Source organism: Anser anser (genome assembly GCF_964211835.1).
Source record: "Anser anser genome assembly, chromosome: 1".
Classification (NCBI taxonomy): domain Eukaryota; kingdom Metazoa; phylum Chordata; class Aves; order Anseriformes; family Anatidae; genus Anser; species Anser anser.
Genome location: NC_139720.1, coordinates 205,335,597 through 205,363,530, shown reverse-complemented (window position 1 = coordinate 205,363,530; position 27,934 = coordinate 205,335,597). Strand labels below are relative to the sequence as shown.

The following is a 27,934-nucleotide window of genomic DNA, read 5'->3' as shown; positions in this document are numbered from 1 at the left end:
TCTAAGGAACCTGCTTTGGCAGGGGGGTTGGACCCGATGATCTCTCGAGGTCCCTTCCAACCCCTACAAATCTGTGGTCCTGTGATAACAGATAGTCTGCATAAAGTCTTCTGGCACCACTTTTCCAAGGGTAAAATATAAATGCTTGGGTACGTTCAGGTCCATTAGATGAAGCTATCTAGAAATACACAGGGGTAAGCTCCCTGCTCAGCCCAGCGTATAGCTCCTGCGGTGTCGATAAACACTATGCTGTTGCTGCAAAGACAGTGCAGGATCCTGAACTTCTTTAATTGTAGAGCTATAGGTGGAAAAATCTACAGACAAGAAAACCCCCTTCTACTCAGAACTGAGCTTTTTATAGAAAATCATTCTGCATGTCATTTCTTTTAGGAGCTGTGAATCAGTATTTTACCGTACACTCCCCCGTCTTAGAATGATTGAAATTTGCTTTGCTGTAACCAGAGAATAAGAACAAATTTTCATGTTTGCTTCTTAAAATAAACCTTGGAAATCAGTCATGTCATAAAATTTCTGGTTTTATATCACCATTACTAATTGACATAAAATCTTTTACAAAACTATTGTTTCTGCAATATTGAATTTTAGTTGTTACTCTTCAGCAAGCATTCACGAATGCTTCCTCTATGACGAAATAGAAATGAATGACAAGAATAAAAAATCCATGTGAAACCATGTTGCAAAAATTCCTCTTACAACCCATAAGACCTCTAGGTAGGTCTTCATAAGGAGCCAAAAAAAGGCTGATGGAAAGTATTAGAAGAAAATTGCTGAGCAGGGATATATTCTGCACAAAGACTTTTTATTGGCACAAGGCATTAGTAGGTCTGAAGCTGCTCTTCAGAAACTTGGTGTGAAGCTGTCCAGCGCAGGGCAGAGAAGCAGGAAGTAAGCTCTTTGTGTTGTTCTGATGCTGTCTTGCTTCCAGTTTTCTCTTTGTTGTATTTAAGTTCTGCCAGAGGCTGCACAACCTCAGAAATGGGGTACCAGTGGGGGTCATGAAAGAATTAGATCTCAGCACTGTTCCTGCAGCCCATATCTTGGAGAAGGATGCTCCTCCCCATGGCAGAGGAAAGATGGAGCTCATTTGTCCATCTGTACCTGCCTTTCCACACATTTTCACCTCCTCCACAGTCCTGTCTTCACATTTCATGACAGCTTGAGCTGGTGCCAGGCACATCTGTTTTGACCTAAGCCCATATTATTGGGCTGCCCTGTTCATTCCCCTTGAGCCAAACACATTTTGTTCAGCATTTCTGCAAGGGACATTGGAAATACTGCTGTCATCAGCATCTAGTTCACACATGTGCTGAAGCAATCAAATGAAATTCAGTTGATAAAACAACACATAGCCAGGAAAATTTAACTGTATAGTGTCTTGTTGCTCCAGGGTATCCTGAGGCACTCTACAAAGACTTACATTAATTTAATAATAATGCCTGTTGTGTCCTGGTCACAAACGGAAGTAAAGGAAAACAAGTGAGTCCTCAGTTTTGATTTATGCCTCTGTAGCATTGTTGATTGTAGCAGGGAACTGGCATGCCTTAAGGAACCTTTTTTTTCTTTAAAGTGATGAAACAGTTCTAGGAACTGTGGAAAACACTGTCAGGTCAAATTTGAGGCTTTTACGCACCTGAAATGAAGAAATATGTTCTCATAGCTTTCTTTTAAAATCCAGTGGAAATTTTCTTTCAAATAAAAAAAAAATATTTGCATTTCATTGAGAAATACAGACTATAAATGTCTGAAATTTGTAAGCCTAATGGAATAGAGTTTCAAATGTGAGAATAAAGGTTTGGGGGTTGAACTACATCCTGATGGTCAAAAATATTGCTGCTTGTTGGCAGCTTATCAGTCAAAGAAATACTAGTGGAGTCATTTCTGCAGTTAACAAGCAATTAAAATACACGAATCTCATAGATTTTCAACCTGATAACTGTGTGAAGTTTATTTATGAGATAACACTGCTTCTTAGGTGGCCACAATGTTAGGAACAAGAATATCAATGAGTGTTTCTGTGCCATTATAAGGCTGTGCCATCCTGCTTAGGTAAGAGGAAAGTTGGAGAGTTGCTGACGTAAGGGTTAAAAAGTTTAAATTGGTCACAGATTAAATACAAGAGGGTGAAAATTTGCTAGCACAGATAGAATACCTAAGTTTACAGCTGTGAGTTAATTGCTTTTCTTCTAAGCTGTTCCAGCAGAAATTTGTGCTGAGTTTAACTTCATATGTGTGCTATTTTTATAGCTTGTTGTCTAATGCCCTGAATCAAATGGTAGGAGATCTGCATGTATGTATAGGTAATTTCATAGTTGTTTGGCTATTCTTTTGAAAAGCACCTCAGGAACTGCATTCCAGTGGCTGAAAATAAAAATGTATAGTGTTGGCAATAGATTCAAAGAATTAGAAACAGAAAAATGTTCACACAGAGCTCTAGAAGAGCGGCATTAAGCGTTAATACTCACTAAGATGTTACAGTCTCTGTATTTCACATCTTTATTTCTGGCTCACTCAAATTCAAGCCGTTTAGTGGTGATTGACTTTGTGACTCACAGGCCATGTTTGGAAGGTTATAGGAACACAGGAACTGCCAAACAGGGTCAAATCCAAAGTCCATTTAATCTGATATTGCATCTGTGAGACTGGCAGTATGATGTGCGTTACTGGAAGATGTGGGAGATGCACCCCCTGCACAAACCTTGTACCAGTCTCTTACAGTGACTTTGGTTTTGCTTGCCTCTCACTTTATTTCTTATGTTTTCTAGCTGTAAAGCTCAAACACATAAACATTTTAAATGAAAGCAATGAACCTGATATGATTGACTGTCTCCTGAGTGAGATCTTTGCCATCATTCAGTCTGCTATGCCAGTCACCTACCTCATTTTAACTCAAAAGGGCAGTTGCAAAGTAAGTCTGCTCTGATTAGCTTCCAGTGAACGGTCTGAAGGCATGTAGGTATTATAAATCCTTCTCCACTACTACTTTACAAAAGAAGTGTAACAAAGGTCCTTATGTAGCCCATTGTTTATGCAAAGGGGCATTTTATATAGTAGTTTATACCCATAGTAATAAATGATAAATTACAAAGAATAGTGATAAAGGAGCAAGTTTTGTGTTGTTTATATCGTATTAGCTAACTAACATCTTCTCCAGCTTTATTTAGTAGTGAATTAACTCAAAAGATTGCATAGGGGTGACCAAAATCCTTGGTTTCATTTGCAAATGTGAGGAAGCACCAGCAGTTAACTGGCAATCAGAGTTAAGAAAAAGATTTGAGAAAGTATCTGGTCAAAACTGAGGAGTGAAGATCAAGTTGATAGAGGTACTGCAATGTTCCCTGTGGAAAGCTGTGGGCCTGGGCAGGCAATCAGATGGTCACAAAGGTCTGACAAGTCCATACTAATATGATTGTTGATCTCTGAGACTCTCTCATCATCACTGCTGTTGCACGAAAGGTGCTGAAACAGGTTGACGTGCACAAAGGTTTATCAGCAGGATCTATAGCTGATGTAGTGCATCAGCTCTAAGAGGGAAAGTTACTTTGGGAAGTAAATTAAAAAAAAAAAAAAGAGAGAGAGAAGAATGGGGACAACACTGCCAAACATCAAACAACTTTCTAGCTCCAGAGACAGCCTTGAGAAGGGAGAGGAAGAGACCTTTACCCTGCCTGTGAGCCAGGCTGTGTGAAAGCCCATGTGGGCTCTGGTACAGCTCCATGGTGTTGGGCTGTGAGCAGCTCCTCGAGAAGCACAGGCGTGTGAGCTGGCAGAGGCTCACTGTTTGGCTCTTGTCCCATCATCCCCCTTTCCCTTTCTCCCCCAGCACTGCGGTGTTATTCCCTGTAGTACTTAAGACTGGTAGATTTGTTTTTAAATGTGAAAAATGATCTCGGCTTTTCTGCTTCCCTTGGGGCAGATTATTCTATACCCAAATTGATTTTACTGTCAAGGAGCTTTGCCCTTTCTTATTTTCACACTATTAATTTCAGTGTTGCTGCTTGAACAAATCCTTTGCCCCCTCTTTGTGTACAACCTTCAAGTACTTGCACATGACCTTGCCTGCCACATACTCAGGCTTTGTACATTGGCATTTCAATCCTGCCAACACCGATGCAATATAAATTAGCAGATGAGTACTCCCTTCTGAATGCAATTCGAACCTTGCACGAAGTTAAAAACATGTTTGCAGAATTGGAAATACTGTTTTTACATGCTTTCTTGAAAGCCCATTAGTCTTTTTCTTCCCCTGGTAGTTGGTGTTGTTTTCAACCTTTGTTTTGTTAGGAATTAAAATTGAGTTGCTGACTGACAAGTGGCATTAAATCAGTGTTAAGAAAGATTAGTAAAATTTCATATTTATGAATATTAAACAGTACTACCCTTGCCATTTAAAGCTAGGCAGCATGGAGTTTTTAATCAGGCTTGTACTTTTTCATTTCAAATTTCCAAGATCTAACTCTTCCTGCAGCTTCTAAGAAAAGCTAAGCAAGTAGAGATATCTTCATCTGAGCTTCTTCTGTCACAAAGTTCCCCAAAGTCCCAAAGTTATCAAAACAGATCATGATGCAAAAATTCAGTAAGGAATGACTCCCGGCTCAGGAGTGAGGGTTAGCATTGGTTGAATGAAATACCAAAATAAAGCATTCCCGGTATATTTCAATGGCTTTTAGACTAGATAACTGCTTTTAGAGCTTTTAGAACATTAGAAGAAATATTTTTCCAATATATTGCACTCTCCTGAAAAACATAAAGAGGACAACCTCTATCAAGAGCACGTCTGCACTAAATGCAGTACAGGCTGGATCAGCTGTACTGGGAAAAATATAGGGAGGGAGCTCAAATAAACAATGTAATGGTTGACAATTGCAGCATGGTACACCCATCAAATTACTGATGCACTATTCTTTGTGATGTTTACCACTACAGAGCAAATTCTGAAATTGGATTGTTTGTTCAACTTTACATGAAAATTTCCTTTAAAACACACTATCCTAATAGCTGATGAGTAACATTTGTAAGGCTGCTGCATCTAGAGAAAAGCATTTGGAATACAAAAATATTGTTCACACACACACAAACAAAAAAATACCAAGGGGAGTTCTTAAGAACAAAAAACACACAGTGTCTTAATGTCTGTCACAACTGAGGAAAGCTGTATTTGTAAGCCACATGTACAAAACTGGGGCCATCTGGGGATATTTGGTCAAGCAAGAATGCAGATCACAATTTTCTTCTGGATTCTTCAAAACACGGGCTTATAGCTAAGTAATGTCAAAATAAGAATTCAAGCCAGGCGGTTGGTGAAAGCTTCCCAAGCCCCCCCCCCCTTTTTTTTCTGTTAAAAAAATATTTTTTCATCATAGTTAGTGTTGTGCAGAATGACCTGCCTGTTCAGTTGTCAAACAGCACTTGAAAATTTCATCTGCTTTTATATTGTAGGCACCTGTCTATACAAAGTGCTTGCTAATGCCAGTTCCTTGGTTAGTGGTAGGCTGTGTGAACTCATGGCAGTGAGTTATAAAAGCTGTCTATCGTACAGTGCCTGAAAAAAACCTGTGCCTGAAATACCCAAGTTATTTGCCACTACAGAATTTTACAATGTTTAAGCAAAGACATTGCAACTTGCACAGGAATCCATTTTCAGGCACTTTTTCACTGACTTTCAGAAACTCTGCCTGCATAAATACTGTTGGATCAAGCCTAAGCTTGATATCACAATTTCAATTCCAGTTGCATGCAACTTCTACATCAGGCTGAGAGATGCAGGCAAATACCTCTCTCAGTCATCTTCTTGCCATTTCACAACTCTTCGGCAACGTAAGGAGACCCTGTGAAAACTGTCTCCAGAAAATGTTATTCGGTCTCAAAGTTTCCATTTTACAGAAATAAAACCTCTCAAAAATATACATCTCATTTTTATAGTTTAACCACCATTCCTCACAAGCATCTTCCTAAAAAAAGAAAATATGTATCCACTGCTGATCTCTATTCTTCCCTCAACAAAACAAAATCTAGATTTAACACAGTGTGTTTGATAAAACCTTGGTTTTATTCTGCATGTCTCCCTATCATCTCTTTGCCACCCCCCATATCTCTGTACTTTACAAATATATATCATGGTATCTGTAAGAACCATGTTGCTGGGTGTCTGCAGGATTTCATATCCTTGAAGTGGAGACTGCCAACCTGATTTTAATCACATTTATGTTGGATACAGAAACAAAATCCAGGCTCCTGGTTTAGGTTTCTTGCAAAAATCATGCACTTTATGTGCAATTAAATAAATGCTCAGTAAGCCTATTCAGTTAAAAGTAAAGATTAATTATTTTAATAATTAATTATTTGCATTACCAGACACAGGTTACTCTTTTATAATATTTTACGTTTATTTAATTATTATTATTTTAAATATAATGTATATGACTACACTGTGGTAGTGTTTGTGGTAAATAACATGAATATACACATTGATTAATTTATAGAAGTATTGACACATACATAAACATTTGCATGTGGATATTAATAAACCGAATCAGCATTATTTTAAGAAAAAGGTTTTTTGGTGTGGATATCAGCACATTTGGACATAATAGTCTCCTGCTATGAATTGCCAGATTTTGATTATCCAAATTGAAGGAACAATATCTCATTTAACAAGCAATCCAATATTTGAAATTGCAAAAGGAGAAAAAGTTTATATAACAGTATAGTACAATTGTCTAACTTGGAATATTCTGTTAGATCATGCATAATCTTGAAAATATATATATATATATATGTTCTTCCAATGCAAATGGATTTCTGAAGTTTTTGCTATAGACTGTTGGGGAAAAATTTGAAAGCTAATATTTATAAGTGGTTATTTATCATAGAATCTTTGTGAAACAGCATATTTATATATCCATTTGATAACATTCTATTTAATTCGAAAGTGAAATGGCATTTGATAATGAAGTGATTGTCACTTAAAAAAAAACAACTTTTTGTTTTGTTTTATTTTGTTTTGTTTTGTTTTTGAAGTGCTATAGTGTGTATATATCTATTTTTTTTTCCTTTTTAAGTGCAATGCCTATAGTATTACTATACCAAATTGAGATGAATCATGACAAACATCATTTTCACAACTTGGGAAATGTTAACATGCTACATTCCTTTCTTTGGAAAAATAAAAGAAACTATCACAGAAAACACATTTTAATTTAATTATATCCTTAGGTCATTAAAGTGATATAATGTGCATGTCAGTCCTCTTTTCATCCACAGATTGGTTTAATCCTACATACACATTTTTTACCTCTGGCTTTCTTTCATATTTGCTTTGTTTTGAAATTGCATGCTGTCTGGATTATTTGTGCATGACCTCCACATTAATTTCACATTGAATGTTTACATACTCAGAGATTTTCATTGATCATTTATTCTACATGTGCATTTTTTTTCCTTTGTTTTCAGTTACGGAACTTTAAATATGCTTGAAATGTAAAAGTGGCATGAAACTTTCGTGACACAAGTAGACAACAATTTTAACAGCGTTTTTGATTACCTACCTTTACATCTTTTAAAAAAATACACGTTTTAAACTACATTTTATGTTGTCCTTCCAAAATGTAATAAAATAAAATAACATAAAATAATAATAAGAAAAAAATATGAAACCCTAAATTTGTTCCATTTCAGATCTGGAGACAAATACTGGTTATGTTTTTGTTCAAGCAATCCCAAACACATGAGATTGTTTCTTTAAATGAGCTGAGAAGGTCTCTGCTCTCTTGGAGGTGATACATGCAAGAACATGAGTATGAGCTTTGCTTATATTCTGTATGGGAAACAGCACAGGACATTGTCTGACAGACAACACAGATCACTTCAGTTAAGCACTATCTATAGCTCAGTATAGGTTCCCTCTGGAAATGCCAGCTTCTGTCAGTTGACTACACAAGGACCTTAACTCCTCATTTAGTATCTGAAATAGGAGTTCCAAGTAGTTATATACTACTTTTACATCATAATGTGCCATGAACCCTTGCAACTGTCTATTAAGCCAAACTTTTTGTCATGTAAAAAGGACATTTTCCTCCATATTAATTCCCTATTTGAAGAAATAAAGTGATATGTGTTGCTCAATATGCAATGTAATAATGCTTATCAGCAGAATCCCAGCTCTAAATCACATAAAACTAAAAGCATATCCAGAGGAACCTAATGAGTAAATATATACATAAAACAGAAAACAAAGTGATTTTTTTAAAATGTTTGCCAAAAAAAAAAAAAGGCATTAAAACACACTTAAGAAGTTGCCAATTAAGAGAACAAATAAAGCACTGTGAAATCATATATGATTGTAATGGTCACAGAGCTGCATTCACACACCTGCTAGAAGAAAATCATACTTTGTCTTTCCTCTTTGCAGCCAATTCTTTTGCAGCCAGTTCATTAATTCTGTGCACAGTCTGCTATGATTAAAGATGAGTGCCTTGATCTCAAAGCATGCTAAGCCATCTGTAGCCCTTTATGTGAGCAAGTCAAACACAATACCTTTCAAATAAGGAGCTGAAGTTTGTCATTTGAGACTCTGTAATTAAATCGATCCAGTCTCCAGGGGCTTTGCCTTCAACCTGCAGGCCTCACCGCAACCATTCACCACTAGTGATTCTTCCCATCCGCTTGGTTTGGACTGATTTGAGTCACTACAGTTCTCTCCACTTTTACAAACTAGTTGTTTTGTCAGCATGAGTGTGACAACAATTAGACGTCCCTGTTTTTGCCCCATGCCTTTTCTCCTTCACAGTCATTCAATGACAAGCGTAAAAAGAACTTCATCTTTTCACGAAAATTCCCATTCTACAAGAGCAAGGAGCAGAGTGAGCAGGAAACAAGTGATCCAGAACGTAAGTAACCTCTTGGAGACGATGTCACATGCAGCACAAAAAATGGGTGACACGCATGATACCAGTATCCCACGCATCTAGGAAAATACATGTTGTAGGCAGGCAGGCGAGGTATTACTACTGTGACCAATGTGTGACTGCAATTTGGATCCAGCTGGTCCTTCCTTCCTCGGAAAAATAATTTTCAGAAGAATGAAACAGTGACCTTAACATTTGGAATAATATTTCTTCGCTTTCTTAAAAATATGTGGCTTTTTTAAAATCATTGTGGCACCTGTGAAAACCCAAACTTGGCTCTGATTAAATATTTCCAGATCAGAACTGGCTCAAAATTATGCAAATGTGATTTCTTTTAGAATACTGAACTAAACTGTTACTTTTTAAAAGTTCTGCTCGAATCTCTATTGTGCCTCTGACATTCTCCAAGTTGATTGCCATGGACAGCTTCACCGAAAGTTTAAAAACTAAATGAAGCATCTGCACTAATAACTTAAAGAAGTAAATTGGATCTTGGAATGTGTATGTCCCCAGGCACTTACTGCTTGCTTAAATTGTATGTGTAGAGAACCAGCATTATTAAAAATCTATGCTGGTTCCAAGCCTAGAGAATTCACTTTTTTTCTTAATAATTCTCTCCTTCTAATTTTTTCTAGCGAGGATTTTTTCTGGGAGTTTATTGGGTTGTTCCTTCCTCGTCACAGCTAAAAAAGACACGTGTAATGGTCACTGCCTCTTTCATTGGTTGCATTCCCATAGAATATGGGCTTAACGTTGTTTCAGAAAGAAAAAGCAGGGATCCAGATTGCTCAATCAACATGGTCAGTCATGGTAGTATCCATTTCAATTCCACTGACTTCTTCCTTCCTCTTCTGCGGCTGTTCTTCCTTTCTCATTGCTCTCTCTGGGGACTTCCGTGCAGGACATCCCCGGATTAGGTGACGACGGTTATGGAACAAAGACTCTGAGTAAGTTCCCAGGAATGGTCACTGTAAATCTTTTTTTGTTTTGTTTTGTTTTGGCTTCTGTTCCTTCTCTGAGGACCCTCCACTCCTAGCATGCAAAAGATAGAGTTTTATTTGTTACCCAGCTGTGAATGCTTAAAAAATGTTTCAATTGTTTTGTTCTGCATGACAATATTAAATAACATACGGTGTATCAAGCAGACACTTTAACTTCTTTTGTAGTAACACCTTTTGTTTCTGACAGTATGTTATTGTTCTCATCTTGGCAGTTCCGTAAAGTAGCATACCTAGAACTTGTTTTGCTGCCTAAAATGTACTTCTCAGCAACAATCCCTCCCTCTCCATCCAAAGGGAAAGCTAAACATTTTAACTTGATCACATCCTGAGGAGATCAATAGAAAATTATTTTATGCTGTTGCTTCTGCATTTTCAGCTTCTTGCATGGGAGTGTTTGTTACTTTGCTGGATTTTAGATTAGCATTTGTTATTAATGGAAGAAGTCATTTGCAGGCTAGAGAAGACCATGCCTTCTCCAAAGCTAATTTTGGACCCATTTCACCATTAGCAACCTATTCTCTGTCATGCAACCCTAATCAATTTCTTTTTCTGATGCAGTAATCCTGTCTCAAGACTTGGCATTGCAGAATGTGTAACATGTCAGATAATTGTTAAGAAACAATTTTGCTTCCTTGAAAGTTAGACCAGAAAAATATTACAGAGTGAAATATTTGCAGCTGATTTCTATATAAATAGCTACATTACATGCTGTATCCAGACCTATTTAATTTAAACAAAATGGCACTTGCATATGTTTGGCTGCTTCTTCCTTCAGTTCTTATTCTTTTTCTTAAGTGCCAAGTAATTGAAGCAAAATGTATGTGAATGTTGACACTGCATCACCTACTGTTTTGTATTTGCTTTTTAATTACAGGAATGCGCATCCATGCACACAGTTTTACAGATTATTCAGTTCATGGTTGATTTTTTTATGGAACATTTTAATGGTTTCTGTTTAAGCCATAAAGTATATCACCATTTAAAGATGAAAGCTTCTTCTCTTGTATGAAGAACAGTTCTACAAGACCAATTTTCTCAGTGATAGACAGCAAATGTCGCTGACACCAGAATTTTAACCATTCTGTTTCTTCAAGGAAAGTGCTATAGTAGTTCACTAGGAACAAAGGGAGAACCTTCCCTGCCTAAAAAGAAGTAGAATATTTCTGATTTGCTAAACCCGCCTGAATATCTGTGTCCTTAGAAAGATGAATCTTCATAACATCCAGACACCTGAAAGGACATAACTAAATTCTGCAAATTGCTAGGGGAAAAGTAGCACAGAGGTATTATATAGGCTCTACTTTCTCTATTAATATTACACCTACCTTTCAATTACTGACATGCCTCTAGACATTCTAGCCCCATCCAATTTTCACTGATATTAAACTAAGATATACTTTTTAATGACAGTTATTACTAGGAAGGATATTTGTTCGTGTTTAATAAAAATTTTCAGGGCCCTGTATAGCGTAATGGTTTGAGGCAGTCCCTGTTAATTTGCTATGAAATGTCCAAAAGTCAATACATGGTTTTGTTTAAAATGTGAGTCTAATGTTTTGAAGCTTCTTGGTAAGACAAAGACCAAAGTTTTCAATTATTATTTTTATCAGATATCATCCATTCTCGTTTCAGCTGCTCCTCAGGCTCTGTCAGTCCCATGCTATGAACCCCAGCCATTAGATATTTATGTGGGGGATCGCAGCGGCTTGCAGAGAAGGGATGGTCTTGGCACAGTTTCTATGCTCATCCTCCATGTGTGGTCTACTTTGGGTTCACCCCAGTGGATTCTTGACTTTTATGGGTTACCATCTTTCACTGGGAACATTTAGAGGCAGTTGAAGGCTGTGGGTCACCCACAGGCTAATCTGCCCAGTGGATAAATTCCAAATACTGGATTAATTTTGGCTCCTGGTGTTTGTCAGGAGGTGACTTATTTGTACCCATTGACCATTTAACCACCCGTGTCTCATTCTTATTAACCCAGGGCAGCTCCCCACTATATAGCCATTATAGCATTCGTTTCTAAATGCCCTTTCAACTTGAAAACTTTTCAACTGTCAAATGATGGTTCATCTGCAAAGTTATCAGCATTTCTATCAGAGGTGCTATTAAAACCACTGTTTAATGTGATTCTGCAGACCTCCGGGAGACCATAAAGCATGATCTGACTGATGATAATCAGCCTGCTGACTGAGTAACCACTGGGAACAACCACTTCATATGCTATAGACTGCACCTTTCTTTAAATAATGTAATAATAGAAAAAGGACACCAGACTTATCAAATCACTAGTATATCCCACTGTGATAATTCTTATGTCCCTATTCACCCATGGTCTGGTAAAGATTTTTATACTTTAGCTAAGTATAAAACCCTGAGGCTGTCTGAAGAAAAAAAAAAAATCTTCCTTTTTTTTTTTTTTTTTTTTTTTTTTTTTTTAGTTTGCGACAGGTTAAGACAGACAGTTGCAGTATTGGACACCAAAACCACTTTCATATCACTTTGTTAACCCCTTGGGTTAGTGCAAAGTGATGAATGCTGGAGACAGATCTCTAGGTTTAGAAGAATAATATGAACAGGCACTGAGGTTTCATGAAATTAGCTGAGTCATCCAGTGAGATGTGACTGGATCATACCGTACTTTGAAATTAAGTTATAAGAGATATCACTGTCTCATCAAGAAATGACATGGCTTTGCCATGATGCATATCACTAGATAACACACAGTCTCTTTCTGAAATTCCACTAGAGAGAAAGCTTTCATTTTAACTGTTTAAATTATCTAAGATTTTCAGGTGATGTCACTGTATAGTTTTTATTTCCTCTCTGCACAACTACCTTTGCATGACTGTGGCAGTTCTTTTGAGTTTCTGCGGCTCTATGGTGCTTGGTTATGTTCTTTAATTTGCTGTACTGTTCTTGCAGAACATGTTTCTTCTAATGCCAGCGATAGTGAAAGTAGCTACAGTAAGTTACTGCTTTCATTAGAGTCCTTTTACTTTGCATTGCTTGTTCTGTTTGTTTCTTTTATTTTGTTTCTCTTCCTGCTTTTTTTTTTTAATGTTAAAAAAAAGTTGAAGCAAATGGCTTGAAATTCTAATTTACAACTACATTTGAGTACAAAGCTATAAAAGAAAACTGGCAACCTTTATAAGAAAAGAGAGGAGGGTTGCTACTTGGGATGTATTCTGGAATGTAAAACCAAACCTGACCTTGGGTAGTCTGTGAAAATCAGGATTATTTGGTATAGCAACAGGAAGTTTATTTCAGTAGGCAGGAGGACAGTTTCTTGATGACCTTTTAAGAGTAAAATTGCTCCATAACTGCAGTCAAAACTGCAAAAGATACTCCTTACAAGGTCACAATTTTTACTCACATTTCAGAATACCTGTATGTGCAACTAATAAATGGCCCCCAGAACTCTTCTGAGCCTATCATTTTGGCAGGATAGGTTTCCTAATATGTATTGAAGTCTTCAAAGAAGATAAGATAGACCTTCACCCCTTAAGTACTGCCGCTGAGTGACATTGATCCCCTGTAAGTGATGGTCCCAACCCTGCAAAGTGATCTGATTAGGATTACAGACTACATGTGATCATATAACCTAAAGATAGATTATAAATTGGAGGTAATTATTAGTAATACTCAAAAAACTAACCATTGTAAATATTTATCTGGAAGTGCTGAAAAGTAAAAAAAAAAAAAAAAATAATAATAATAATAAAAATCAATGGAGTAGGTTAATGGAAATATAATAAAAGGTAATTAAAGAGAGAAAAGAGAAACTGCTTACTAAATCAGACAGCTGTTTAATTCTCTCGAGCCATTTGCTTAGCTTAAGTTTTCCACCAGTCACTCAGCACTTGTGCTAAGTACCTGCATACATTCAGGTAATCATTGGTATCATACCTCGTACTTACTAGTCTTGGTAGAGTGCATAGCAGTCAAGCTTTATTAATAAGTACTGGTTTGTTTCAGTAAAACAGCTAATCTTATGCAATTCAGAAATGGTAAATTAGTTTGCATTCTCTTGTATTGCAAAGGTTTTATTGGAAAGCAATTGCCAGAGTCACTAGATAACAGTAGGCACTTTTGAACTGCTGAGGACCAATTCTGAACCATTTTATCTTTTCTCTGTCTTCTACTGGGGAGGAAGGGAGGACTGTATGTTTGAAATATAAGATTCTCCTTCACCAGACTGACTTTACAATCATGACAGAATCAATAGCTTAAATTTTCAAAACCTTCCTGAAGTCTCTTCCAAGTGTGTTTATTTCAGAGTGAGAATGTAAAAGCCCAGATAAGAATCTAGTCTGGTGGCCAAACACACCCCATGCCTGATGAACTGTCCCAAACAAGTGACTTAAGATGGGCACCCAAGTACAGATCAACATATGGGACAGGTTCACAAAACCTACTTCCCAAACTGCATCGTAACAGGTAGCCTGTTCTTTGTTGGCTGTGCAATAGCTTGAAATAAAGTGTATGTTCTGAGGTGCAAGAACAGGGATAGAGTCATAGAATCACAGAATGGTTTGGGTTGGAAGGGACCTTAAAGCCCATCCCGTTCCCACCATCCTGCCATGGACAGGGACACCTGTCACTAGACCAGGTTGCCCAAAGCCCCATCCGGCCTGGCCTTGAACACCACAAGGGATGGGGCGTCCACAGCTTCTCTGGGCAGCCTGTGCCAGTGCCTCACCACCCTCTGAGTGAAGAATTTCCTCCTTATATCTAATCTAAACCTATCCTCTTGTAGTTTAAAGCCATTCCCCCTTGTCCTATCACTGCACCCCCTGACAAAGAGTCCCTCCCCAGCCTTCCTGTAGATACTGGAAGGCTGCTGTAAGGTCTCCCCAGAGCCTTCTCTTCTCCAGGCTAAACAAGCCCAACTCCCTCAGCTTGTATTCATAGGAAAGGTTCTCCAGCCCCTTGATCATCTTTGTGGCCCTCCTCGGGACTCGCTCTAATACTTCCATGTCCTTCCTGTGCTGGGGACCCCAGAGCTGAATGCAGATAGAAGATGTTTAGGGTAGTCAGCTGGGACATAGATGCTTGGAAGGAAAAGCACTGCCCACAGCAGGCATCTCCTTCAAGGTTGATTTCCATCTGGGCAAGCTCCTGTCTCACCCCAGCAGTATCCAGCAGCATATTGGCTGGAGCTGGCCAGATATTACTGGTGTGTCCAAAAACTGCTGCCTGTTGGAGGAGATGCAGGGAGGAGTTTCTTCTCTGCCTGGGGGAGAGCTATGACATTTAGCAGCAGAGGAAGCCAGTCTTAGGTTAAGCCAAGTAAAAGTGGCTTTAAAATCCAGGAGCTGCTGCCCAAAGGGCCTAATTTCATTTGCTAATGATTCATTGGTGTGTGTTGACATGACATTTGAAGGCATGACCTCAGGCAGCCAGCAACTTTGGACACCAGCTTTTTGAAATGACTGTTTCAGATGGCCACGATGGCATGTCAACTCTAGCCTGACCCTGTGTTCAATTAGTACATGACCATGGAATATGAACATGTCTCCTGTAGGGACTTACAGCCCTCCTGAGTCCATCTGGCTACTCAGAATCTCCAGGCTACTCTGTGTCAGCAGTACATCCCATCACACAACTCATTGCAGTAAATCCTCTCTCCTATGAAGGCTGAGAAAGCTGGGGATGTTCACCCTGAAGAAGAGAAGGCTCGAGGGTGGCCTCATTGCAGCTTTTCAGTACTTAAAGGGGGCTTATAAAAAAGATGGAGTGCGACTTTTTTACTCAGGCAGATAATGATAGGACAAGGGGGAAGAAGACAGAATCAGAAGAATCAGAAGACGGAGAGCAAGAGAAGGGTGGCCACAGAGAGCAGCTGACAAACTGTGAGGGTATGGAGATAAGAATGATGGAAGCAGTTTTCATATTTCACTGCAGATCTAACTTTGTGTGATAGTTGACAGAGGACACTGCATGGTAGAAGCCTATCCATGCCCCTCCCAGTAGTTATCAGAACTAGTCTGTGAACATTACCTTCTAATTTATTTACTTTTACGAAAGGAAAATAATGGGTGCTCAGCGTAAAGCTCATTCCTGATGGAATAAGACAACATGCAGCTATTTCTGCTCTTCTTTTCTGCATCTGGGTATCTGGAAACAATGCCAAACCTCAGCTGCTGCTACAGAACCAAGCTTATTTTAATTCCGTTTTGGGGCAGACATGTTACAAAGCTGTTCTTCAGTGTGATTTAGTGCTATTTTGAGGAGAATTTGACAGTTCAAGGTGAAGGTGAAAATTCTTGTCAAGCAAATATAATACTGCTGTAGATCTCAATGGTTTTGCATGGGGCTGTGACCCTAGTACAGTGCCCTATATTTTTCTCTTCTGTTTCATGAGGAAACAATCAGGAAGAACAAGGGGTTGCCTTCCCATTGATTTCTGAACTGGGGGATAACAGCAATTCACACCTTGCTAGTACAAAGAAAAGTGGGTGGATAGGAAATGGCTTGCAGGTGACACATGTACACCTGCAGACATTCATATTTGTCCCTATAAAAACAGTCCATCTGGAGTCCAAAGTAAAGTGTTCTGCATTATCTCTAGTGGGTCTCTGGCAATTGCTTTAACATGTTTCTCTAACTTTTGCTTTTCATGATGAGCATCTAGTGAAAAGTAGCTAGTGTTGAAACATTTATTACTTCATCATTCCTAGAACCATTCCAAATCAGGGGTACAGCTACACAAAGTGATGCTGAACATTTCTGAGAGCTGTCCAGGCTGTGTCCTGTACAGTGATTAATAGATGGGTTACAAATTGACTGGGCTTTTTCTGAGACATATCCTGATGCATTCTTATTTATTGAGTAAATATCCCGATCAACATTTGAGTATTCGGCTGAAGTATTCCATTGCTCATGTTTTGGGTTTGGAGATTAAAAAATAAAATAATATATTTCCTATTTCAAAATATTAATTTAGTTGAAAAATCTCTTATGTGGTCTCAAGAGAAAATCCTTGGACCACTCCTTAGGAACAAGGCTGTTGCAGATAGTAAACCTGATTTCTTCTGTCAGTGCTCTCAGCACTGGATTTGAAATGAGTAAAAGAACTGGAATCAGCAGTAGGATTCCCTTTACCAGTATGGGTCCCTAAAACACAGCCATCACCCTCTCAGTTTCTTGCACTAGATTCAGTCTGAGGTCAATGGAGACACAGAAGGATTTTCAAAGAACAATTTGTTTTGTCCTTAAGCAGATAGCTAAAACAAACCAGCTGAGTGTTTTCCTAAACATGTCCATGCCTCCCTCTTGACTCCACAGGAGCTGAGCAGCGGTCACCATTGTGCTTGTCTTGCAAGAAGGGGAGATGGCAGCCTCTCCAAATCCCAGTAGATAATCTTCTTTATCTCAACAGATAACCTTCAGACCCACCAACTTTAGGGGGAACCACAAACATACTTGATAGCAGAACTTGGCCCTTTCTGAAAGATTAAAAAGCATTTTTGAGCCAGGAACTAATTCTGGCATGATCTAAAAGGGGCTAAGCTGCCACACAGCTGCTACTGTATCACATGGGTCATGTTAATATGAGGACTATAACCAAGTTAGTTGATTTGCACCTGCTATCCGCAGAAAAATCAGGTTTGCAGAGTTGCATATGAAAGCCTGGTCTACCAGAAAGTTTTCCTTCTTAAGTATAAATGAAGCCAACTTTGACTTATTCCCAAACCGGCTAATTAAACAATGATTGACAGCATATTCTCAACTGTATAACTTAAAATGTTCTAATTTTCCATTTCAAATCAAGCTTGTAAAAACATATTTTTTACTGTGGACTCATCAGTTTTTATTTTTCAAGACATTATTTTCATAAAGGCTATGAATTTTAAGTCTCTCCACCGCATATGTGTGATAATGCTTTCATGCATAGTTCAGTAAAGGTTTTTACAGCTGTCATCAAAATTACACAAGCATTACCACATCTATTTAGCCTAATTGCATAATTGGTTGTGATTGCACCAATTACTTAGAGAGGCAATAGATGACTAAAAGTTAAAAATAAGAAAAAGTTGGAAACAAAAATTTTTACCCTCTGTACTTGCTCAGCAATTCATTCTTGTCATGAGATTTGAAGACTCAGAACAAGGTTTAAAGGAGTCCTGATTACTATGTTAGGCCACTGATTAATTAGAGCACTTGCATTTGCTATTTCTTTCCCCATGGGCTTGTATATTATTCAGACATACTTAAATTTGTACAAGTATTGAAGTTTCATTGTATGGCTTCACAAGCTATATTGATCTTAAATACATAGTGCTGATAGACCACTTTTCAGTCATAAATTCATTCTCAGACTTCTGATGATATTTTTATACATTAGATTTCCAGTCTTTCATAGCTATCAACGTATCTGGAAAGGCCGTACATTTACTTAGGTAAATAGAGGTCCAGGGAAGGGATTGGGAGTCAAAAAGAGTTTATGAGATTGACTTTCCAATACAGACTGTGCAGATGAAAGAAAACAAGATTTTTTTGATTTATATTTTAGCTGTCTTCAGAAGCACTACTCATTTTTTTATTTTTTATTTTTTATTTTTTTTTTATTATTTACTGCCCTAGATATCTTTACGGATTTTTTCATTCACTACCATTAATAGGATGCCAAAAATCATGGATTCCCACCACATAAGATACATGATGAGGATGAGCATTTGGTTACATAGTGGCTGCACCTGGCAGCTTTCCTGCCCTGTTACACACACACTGGGTGCAGTTACACCAGCACTGTGAAAGTACTGGATGCTCTGGCAAGGCAGTAGAAAATGGTGCCTTTTTATGTGTTGCGTGAAAAATGCCTAAAATGTCGCAGGTCTACACTGAAACTGTAGTTTCCAATCTTTCACAGACTCTGCCATCTAGCCAGAAAGGGAAAATAAAGACAACTCTTTACATCCATTTCAGGGTTACTGTCTGAAACATCATAAGATCCTTTAACGGGAAAAAATGAATCCTTATGAAACTCTTCTGACCTCCTAGACTTCTCTGCTCAGTTTTTAGAGGGTACAAGTTATAACAAACTCCGGGTTATTCTTCTCTTCCCGAGCATAAGAACTCACCAACAGGCAAACCAAGAACAAAGGGAGCTGGAGCCATAGCAAACCTGAAAAAGAGAAAGACCTGCAGTTATTTTACTTATGGTATATTAGATTAAAGAAAGCTTCCTTTTCATTTCCTCTCTTTCCTTATCTTCTTTCTTTTCTTCTCTTTTTGACTTCATGGAATTTTACTGAAGAACAAGAGATTATGCCAAAGCCCTACAGACAGTTTTTTTTTTTTCCCTTTGGTTTGTCTGTTAAATTTCACAACAATTTTCCAGATCAATACAGCAAACCTGTGCTAATTAAGCCATTAATGTAGGTGGTAAATGAGGCTTAGTCAAATGATAAATAAGAGCCTGTGTCCTGCTGAATTTCATGCTGTGTCACACCTCAAAGCCATCACAAGGTTATGGCAATCTGATTATTGATTGACTCTAGAACTCTTCATTATACCTAATACTTTATGGACTACTTCAAAACTGTGCAGTACTGACTGAGAAGAGATCATTAAAGACTGGTAAAATCTGGTATTGTTAACATGCATATCAGCCCCTAAAGACTTACAGGATTTGGTCTGGACAGTGCTTGAAAGTGCTTGATTTTATTCACATAGAAACTTAAGCTTCCTGAGCCCTTTTTCTGGAAAAGTGAATTAGTGGAAATGGCGCAGACTTCCACCATGCTCACACCCTGTGTAAGTCTGAAGCTCAGTGCTGAAGAGCCTTTCCTCAGGAAGATGTAAGTCCCTGTGCATCACAGTCAGCCTCAAAGTTTCTCCTTGCTTGCTTCAACCCTTTCCATTGACTTAAGCTACAACACAATTTGAGTGGGCTGGAGTTGTTTCATTGCCTTCAGTCTGGCCAAGACTTCTGTGAAATGCCAGGCTTGTTTGTCTCCATAGCCTGTACCTTACTGATAGTGTGGATGCAGTGACAGCTTTAATATGTGGACACGCCTTCCAGAGACTGAGCAAAACAGAAGGTAAAATCTGTGCTGGCTTACTTGTGCTGGTTATAAGTCTTTGCTGAAGCAAAATATTAGACCACAGAGAAATTTTTAAACAGTGTCAGAGTTCTTGGCAATTTTCCTTTAGTCCTTGTCACCATCACTCACATGGGAATCATCTGTTTAAAAGCAGATATCTGCAGCTGACCTTGCTGTTTAAATGCCTTTATGGGATAAAGGGGACAGATAGATACACTCGTGACTTTATCCCTCATCACAAAGTAGACATCTAAAAGAGGTCAGATGACTCAAGTCTTAGTATAAGCACTTGCCTATTTGCAAGCACCCATTGACTCTAACAGGTACCTAGAGACTAGCTCAGACATAAGCACTTGCGATACAAGTTTCTGAAATTAGCTGAAATGAATCCCCCCCCCCCCCCATATCTGTACACTATTGAAACAAGTATCGTCAAGTTTAAGACTATTTGTGCAGACAGTCTCCCTTCCACATGTTTAGTATGTGATGGCTTCATCTCAGGCTGTTGAAAGCATAGCTTTGGCTCCTGGGAGCTGGAGGACAGGCAGTATAAAAGCATCCTCATCCAGCCTGTTGAGTGAATTATTTCATCCCCAGGGAAATGGGGCATCCTGAGTTCTGTATCGCCCCCAAAATTCCCAGAGAAACTTAACAGAAAATAAATCTGATGCATGAAACCTAGTGCAGTAATAATTCTAGGTTTTTAACTTTGCAAAGAGCTGAAATTAAACAAGTGATTACAGTATCAAATATTCACTAAGAAATAATCCATTATCCACACTCTCATATGTTATGTTGCCTTTACCTCAAAAACTGTCTCATCTTTACCTTTTATTAAAAATGTTGCTTTTTTCTCAGCTGCTTCAGTACCATTGTTAGCTTGGAGTTGGCCCTGTCTGTTCTTGCTCTCTCCTAACACACCAGTAATTTTTAATTTGCTTTGTCTGTCCTCCTTAATTAAATTCTTTTTACTCGGAAGGTTTTCTGACATGTTTCTTACTGCTGTCTGGGTAATATGTCATGAAAAAATATCTCTGAGCATATTAGATTTAAGGGGAAAGTTGAGGGGGCTAAAGGGGTCAGTAAGACTAAACCACCAAAATTTGTGTACCTACTTGGGAGGAAGGCATTGCATTCTATAGAAGTCCTGTTAATATAGTTAAGGAGCCTCAAGAGTGACTTAGCTATCAGTCACACTACCTCAGGGTGAACTGTACCTCCCTCTAAATCCTACCTATATCATTCATCAGGAATCATGTAGCACTCTTCCTCTCTATATGCACACTTTGGTTTGTCAGGAGCCCATCCGAATAATGTCATACAGACTCACATGTGTGCAAGCAGATGACATGAAGGCAATCCTATTTTGTAGAAGCACAGGTGCCCATAATGACACCCTTTCTTCCATAGTATCTAAATCTGTTACAAAATCCCAGGTGTGAATCTTCTCAAAGATGAACCCTAAACTGAGGAAAAATAAAATCATGATTTTAAATTTGATAAGCCTAAGTCATACTTATAACCTGCCAAAGCCCTTATGTGGTACCAGACGTGTGACTGTGACCCCAAAAGAAAGATGTGCGGGAATTTTTCATGCAGTAGATTGAAGAATCCTCCCTCCTCTCCTCTTTCACTTTTGTAGACGAAGCGACAATGGTGCAGCAGGGCTGTACACCTGCACCCAAGTCCTGAACCATATAGTTTCACTCATGTCTTGTGTCAAAGTCCTCTGCTTTGCTTCCCAAAATGTCACGGTGAGGAAACACTCTCCTAGCAGCAGTGGAGGCAGTTTAAGGGCATAAAATATGACACTTTTGTGATAGTTGTCTTCAGGTAAAGGATAAGGGTCAGAGAACAGTTCATAGCTGGATAACAGGCTGTGAATAAACTAAACTATGGAGTTTACACACAGAAGGATGATCAGCCAAAATGTACTTTTTTTGCGGGTAAAACGTTCAATTTAGGTAACCCATGGATATGTCCTGCAGCAGCGTGTTAGGGTCTTAAGTGGACAAGCAAAATAATTGTATCTGAAGTTTCTGCACTATCCATGTAAACAGCCTTGCTATCAAGTCAATGCATGAGGTCTTATTGTCTATGCTATTCTGGATCATTGAAAAAGCCCAGTTTCAGTGAAGAGAATTGAAATATATGGTAGGGGAGGGAGGGGAAGGGAAAAAAAGTGATCTCAGCAGCCTGAAGTTTTGAGGGCCTTTGGAATGGTTCCGGTGAGCACAGTTCCAGAGAGAAGTGTTGAACCCAATCTGCGTGTGTGAAGCATTTTATCAAGCTTCAGTTTAGGAAGCGTTGCATGTCAGCTTCAATCTCTTCTCTTTCTTCTCTCATCAGGAGGCCAAGAAGACTGCATCCTTTCTTATGAGCCTGTCACAAGACAGGAAAGTAAGTTTCACGTGCTTTTCTGTCACTGTTCCTTACATTTTTCATTTTACATGTTGGGGACAGCAGAGTAGTAAGCCCTGCTGTGGCAGCCCCAGATTCTCCATGGCACCTTCTTGTCCACTCAGGCCATCGTATGCATAAGAAATGACATAAGGGTGTCCCTTGCTATCTAAATCTCCTCACTATATATACCTGCTTCCTGACAATCCCAGGACTCCCCCCAGTATGCTCCCATGGCCTTTACTAATGGTGTTGAATACATCTGCATGCACCATCACCGAGCTCTGAGCCCTGCCAAACGAGTAGTACTGGTTCCATTTTCCCTAGTCACGTCAATAAAAAAATGATCCCTCAATAAAAGCTAGACCTAAGATTTCACTTCAGACATAAGGCAGCAACTCTGCTTAGTACAACTTTGGGAATATTTGCTGTTATTGCCACTAACATCATCAAAATGCACCTTTCTTTTTGTTTGCCAGTTAATTACACCAGGCCAGTTATTATTCTGGGCCCTATGAAAGATCGGATCAACGATGATTTGATATCTGAATTCCCTGATAAGTTTGGGTCATGCGTACCACGTAAGTATGATTTTATTCTTCGTTCTGCAGCGGAGTCAGTTATATCCCTTGATGCCATGCATTAACTGAATTGCGGTGAAAGCAGTGTCTGCAAACTTTATGTAGCTGAGTTTCTCAAAAGCCATTTTTCCATCAGAGGAAAAAGGTCAAAGGAACAAACACAAAAAGATTGTGGAGGTCTGTGATTGAGGTTTATGTGGTAAGGTTTGGTAGTGGGGGGGCTGCAGGATGGCCTCTGTGAGAAGAGTCCAGATGCTGCCCCATGTCCCCCTTTAAACAGGGGGCCTTTTAACCACAAACTCAGTTTACTAATCAATTAGTCTTTTATTTCTTAAACAAGATAAAATTTTGACATACTGGTAAAATGTAAAATGTTTCAACTCAGTTAAACATCATCCACCAACAAAATTATGAAGTAGCCTGTGACTTGTGTGAGATCTAGCCTGCCTCCTCTGAAAGCAATACTAGCCCCTGAATTAAGTGGTGTTTATATCTTGGATCACTAGAGGTTGTTGAGTGTTTATTGCAGTCTCTGATTGCAGTCTTACTTCATTTAAAGATGTTGTCTCTGCAAATACAACAGCTTAAAATGACTAGAGATGAAAGCAGAATCAGCCTTATAATTAAGGCTAAATTAAATTGATGAGATTGCCATTCATTTTTGTCACCATAGTAGGATTAGTTTCGCAATATGAAATGTGTTTTGCATTTGAGTGCATTTGTGATCATGATGAAAAAAGTGGAATTCTAGCAAATGCTTATTATATGTTATCCTGTGATTGTTATTGGTTAGAGGTAGACATGAGAAGGTATCACTACAAAATGACAGCTTTGTTGTCACAACTCCATTAAAAACAAGATGTAGTAGCCAAAGATACTCCCAGATGGGGAGCACCTCTACTTTACAGCATTGTCAACTGAGTAAATCTTAATCACTGCATTTTTGCATGACATGGTTTTATAGACTTCTTGATCCTTTCTTTTTTTGTTTCATGCAGATACCACACGGCCAAAGCGTGACTATGAAGTGGATGGGAGAGATTATCATTTTGTCATTTCAAGAGAACAAATGGAAAAGGATATCCAAGAGCACAAATTTATAGAAGCCGGGCAGTACAATGATAATTTATATGGGACTAGTGTCCAGTCTGTGAGATTTGTGGCAGAAAGGGTAGGTTGGCACCAGCTTTACTGCCCATGCAACATGATCTGGTGTGTGGCCACACTGTATCTCAGACGTGCTTCTTCTGCCAAAAATATAAATTGTATGAAAAATGGCATCGTAATATTTACAGGATTTATGATGACTCCACTTGTACAGTCTCTAACTTTGAATGATAACATTCTTGGCACAGTTGGTACCTAGATGTAGTGCCACGGATTCAGCAATTTAACACAGTACCTCAAGTATGCCCCAGAACAGCCTTCCCTCTTCCCTGTATAAGACAGGTAAATCAACTTATCTCACTTCCACAGAGGCAAAGAATGAAGCCCAGAGAGATTAAATGACTTGCCTCAGGAGACACAGGGAGTCTTTGACACAAACAAGAATTGAATTAACCAGTTCAGAACATAGATATCATATTATTATTATGAACTGATTTTCCTCATCTCTGAGGAAAATCCATCACCACCCCCAGTAAAAATATATAAAAAAATATTTGTTCCCATATCTTCAAGTGTAGATTTTATATTAGGACTATATCAAAGGCAAGAGTGCAGAGGAGCAGAGTATGTGCCCTGGGGTCCCCGTTCCCTGGTGTGTCAGCCATGGCCCCATTCCAGGGCACTGCCTCACAGAATTGCTTCCTTCTTTTGACTTATCTTCAGAAAACTCTGCAGAAATAAACACATCCTCATCTGTTTCCAACAGGGCAAGCACTGTATACTCGATGTGTCAGGAAATGCTATCAAAAGACTACAAGTTGCACAACTCTATCCCATCGCTATCTTCATTAAGCCTAAATCATGGGAGCCTCTGATGTAAGTATAAACTCCTCCAAGCTCCTCCAAGTGATTTTTTTTTTCCAGCTGTAGTCTCACGTGGCACATCACAGGTCTGAAGTCTGTGTTTTGCCTGTCCTCTAAAATCAGTAATAACATAAGGATGTGAGAACAGTGAAGACTTGCTCTCCATGCATACCATCTGCTGTACCCCAGAGTCTCAAGGAATGAGCCAAAGCTGTCTTTGAACCTTTCCCAGTTGGACATGTGGGCTTAGGTGCTGGACCATGAAGGACTCCCCACCAGTGCTCGGTGTACTTGTTCCAACCTGGCAGCAGGTTCACCAAGGACTTGTGTGTCACAGCTTGTCCCATCCAGCCTTGGGTGTTCTTGGGGTGTAGTCACAGTGTACACATGGGTGAACCAAAGGGTAAACCTGTGTCAGACTCACAGTGTATGCTTCTTCACCAGCCCTTCATTTGCTTGAAGAGCAAGAGGATAAGCAAGGACCTGCATGACCGGAGAGGGGCAAACAATCCTTCCAAGAAGGAAAAGAGAAGGCACCAATTTCATGCTGTTTCTAGGCAGACTAATTTCGGTACTCAGGAAAATCTTGGGATTAAGGGAATAGTTAAGCAGCTCAAGTATATAACTGGAAGGACAAAAAAGGTTAAGAGGCAACCAATGTCAAGAGCATCAAGAGCAAGTCAAATCGACCTTATTTTCTTATGTCAGGAGATGGGTATCAATAATTGTATCTTGATTTTTATTCTGGCTCTTGACACATGTCCGTGGGACGTTCTCAGTAGCAGCTTAAGGAAATATTGTCCAGAGGGAATCATTAGAGCATGTGCACAGCCACACTCAGATGGTCATTGAAAATGGCAGTGGGAGGATAACAGATATCCTGAAAGTGTACTTCCTGAGCTGTGGGACTACTTGTTATTTTCATTAATTACTTGGACAATGAATTGGGCAGTACTTTTGTAAAGTTTATGACTAACTCAAGGCTGAGAGAGGTGGAAAGCACTTTGGAGGATAAGATTAAAATTCAATGTGAAATGAGTAAGATGAAATTCAGCACAGACAAAGGAGAGAAAATGAAATGCACAAGTACAAGCAGGGAATAATTAAGCAATAGCACTGCAGAAAAGCATCTGGCGGTTGGGATGGATCACACAGGAATATGAATGGATGGTTAATGCTGTTGCAAAAAAAGGAAACTGCCGCTGTGGGCTGCATTAACATCAGTGTTGTGTAAGGACACCATAGGCAGTTATTTTGTTTTAGTTGGTAGGGATAAGGCTTCAGCTGGAGTGCTGTTCTGGTTCTGGGTACCACCTGGGAAGTGGAGGAGGAAAGAGGGGAAAGAAAACTGAGGAGAATATAGGGTAGTGATCTTCACATTGGTTAAAGCTCAGGATAAAATACGTTTTCCATGTACAACTATGGTAATGCAAGAATATATTGTCTTAATTTGCTGTGATGTGGATGACAGTTAGAACTCCACTCTTCTGTCACCAAAAGCTTTGCAAACACCAGGTGATGCCATAGGTATCTGTTGTACAACTAAAATGTAGATATCCCTCACTACTGTGACAGATGCATATCTGGTTATGGTAAATGTGTGCCTGCAAACATTGGGTCATAGAGCTGGAGACAGCTAACATGTCCCATCCCATGACTGAATGTGCATCCTTTTTGGCCATAGCTGGTATTAAGATTGCTGCAGGCCCAGGCACATTACAGGGAATGATGCATGGTATGTGGTACTTTTACAGTCCTGTTCTGATCAAAGAGATCTTAGGTTGGATGAATTCTTCACATTTCTTCCAGCCCTGCAATTCAGTTATATTCTGATTATCTATAGAAGGGGCATGGAAGTCTGACAGCCATCAACTGCTTTAAGATAGATCTTAACCTGCAGTTTTCCCATCCATAAAATGCTTCCATTATTTGTTTAATGCTTACGTTGCATCTGGTGTGATAAAAAACGTAGTAAATAAACATGCTTTCTACTCTGAAAATACATTAGAAATAACCAAAAGTATGGTAATAACATGAAGGCTTAGCTGATGTGATGTAAGAACAGCAAATCCCTGAACAGATTGACTAGAAAGAGCTATGAAGAGGCAAAATATTATGACAATCAACCTATTAATAAACCACAGCAATGCTAATATTTCACTTAGGACAAAACAAATTATGCAGAGTTAGCAGAATTTTCCTTAGTAGTATAAATCAAAAGTAAGCTATTCTTCATTCTCTAAACCTAAACCTGCATCAATGTTGACAGAACAGTAGGGAAAATTTTCACAAAGTGAAATCCATGATACGTCTTTGAATTCTTTGTTCTACAATACCCCGTGGAAAACACCCTTAATTAGAAATCCAGACTTTAATAGGGCAGCAAAAGTCCATTTATATCAGTACTAGTTTGGAATCTTTTTGCAGGAATATGCTTTATAGAAATAAATTATGTAAAGCCAGTACACCACCTCCTGAAAAAATGAGAAAAAAGTAATGAATTCAGGCATTCTAAATTACTGTATTCCCTGCAGCCTGCTCTCCACAAGTAACATTTTTATCTAGCTAATCTATCTAATATGTATTTTTCTTATCAAACAGGTAAGATTCTAAATTTTATTCTAATTTTCTAATTCTAACTCTAATTTCATTCTAAAGTTCTTTTAATATAAATGGTATCAATCTCTTTTAAGAATTGTATTGAGAATAATGGCATACTTCTAAGCTCCCTGCTCACAGAAATCATTTATTTTATTTAGTAATGAAGTTAAGTCACTCAGGTCTGGCTAAACATACCTTCTTTGATGTTAGCCGTAGTGGGGATTAGCAGTGTGTGGCTGCTTCACAAACACAGGCTGTGCACAAGTTCCTGCTGCCTGGGAGATGCAGGGCAGCTTTCCACATTCTCATGGTGGGTCAAGCCATCTCATTTGTACCCTGGGGTAAGAAGAAGCACATGGGAAGTTCCCACAGATTAACAGCAAATCCTCACCCTAATTTTTCTC

General features: G+C 38.8%; 1 protein-coding gene and 1 long non-coding RNA gene across 51 annotated transcripts in view; one reads left to right on the top strand and one right to left on the bottom strand.

Moving 5' to 3' along the window:
* The window catches only part of DLG2 (discs large MAGUK scaffold protein 2), a 1,058,052-nt gene that overhangs the window by 1,020,323 nt on the left and 9,795 nt on the right, over nucleotides 1–27,934 (top strand). For 34 of the 47 annotated variants that reach the window (XM_083796967.1, XM_083797009.1, XM_083797011.1 and 31 more), the window contains 6 exons: nucleotides 8,807–8,906; nucleotides 12,851–12,892; nucleotides 22,327–22,377; nucleotides 22,857–22,958; nucleotides 23,957–24,129; nucleotides 24,832–24,941. In XM_083796967.1, coding sequence (XP_083653093.1) covers nucleotides 8,807–8,906; nucleotides 12,851–12,892; nucleotides 22,327–22,377; nucleotides 22,857–22,958; nucleotides 23,957–24,129; nucleotides 24,832–24,941 — 578 coding nt within the window. Of the gene's footprint in view, nucleotides 1–8,806; nucleotides 8,907–9,825; nucleotides 9,872–12,850; nucleotides 12,893–22,326; nucleotides 22,378–22,856; nucleotides 22,959–23,956; nucleotides 24,130–24,831; nucleotides 24,942–27,934 lie in introns of all 47 variants that reach the window. The other 13 variants (XM_083797012.1, XM_083796974.1, XM_083796997.1 and 10 more) reach the window with 3 other exon arrangements.
* LOC310880928 overlaps nucleotides 9,830–27,934 on the bottom strand; it is an 89,404-nt gene continuing 71,299 nt past the window's right edge. For 2 of the 4 annotated variants that reach the window (XR_014571995.1, XR_014571996.1), the window contains 3 exons: nucleotides 27,726–27,866; nucleotides 19,012–19,055; nucleotides 12,924–17,376 (listed from right to left, as the gene is read on the bottom strand). This is a non-coding gene — a long non-coding RNA (uncharacterized lncRNA). Of the gene's footprint in view, nucleotides 9,957–12,923; nucleotides 17,377–19,011; nucleotides 19,056–27,725; nucleotides 27,867–27,934 lie in introns of those variants that run through there. The other 2 variants (XR_014571994.1, XR_014571993.1) reach the window with 2 other exon arrangements.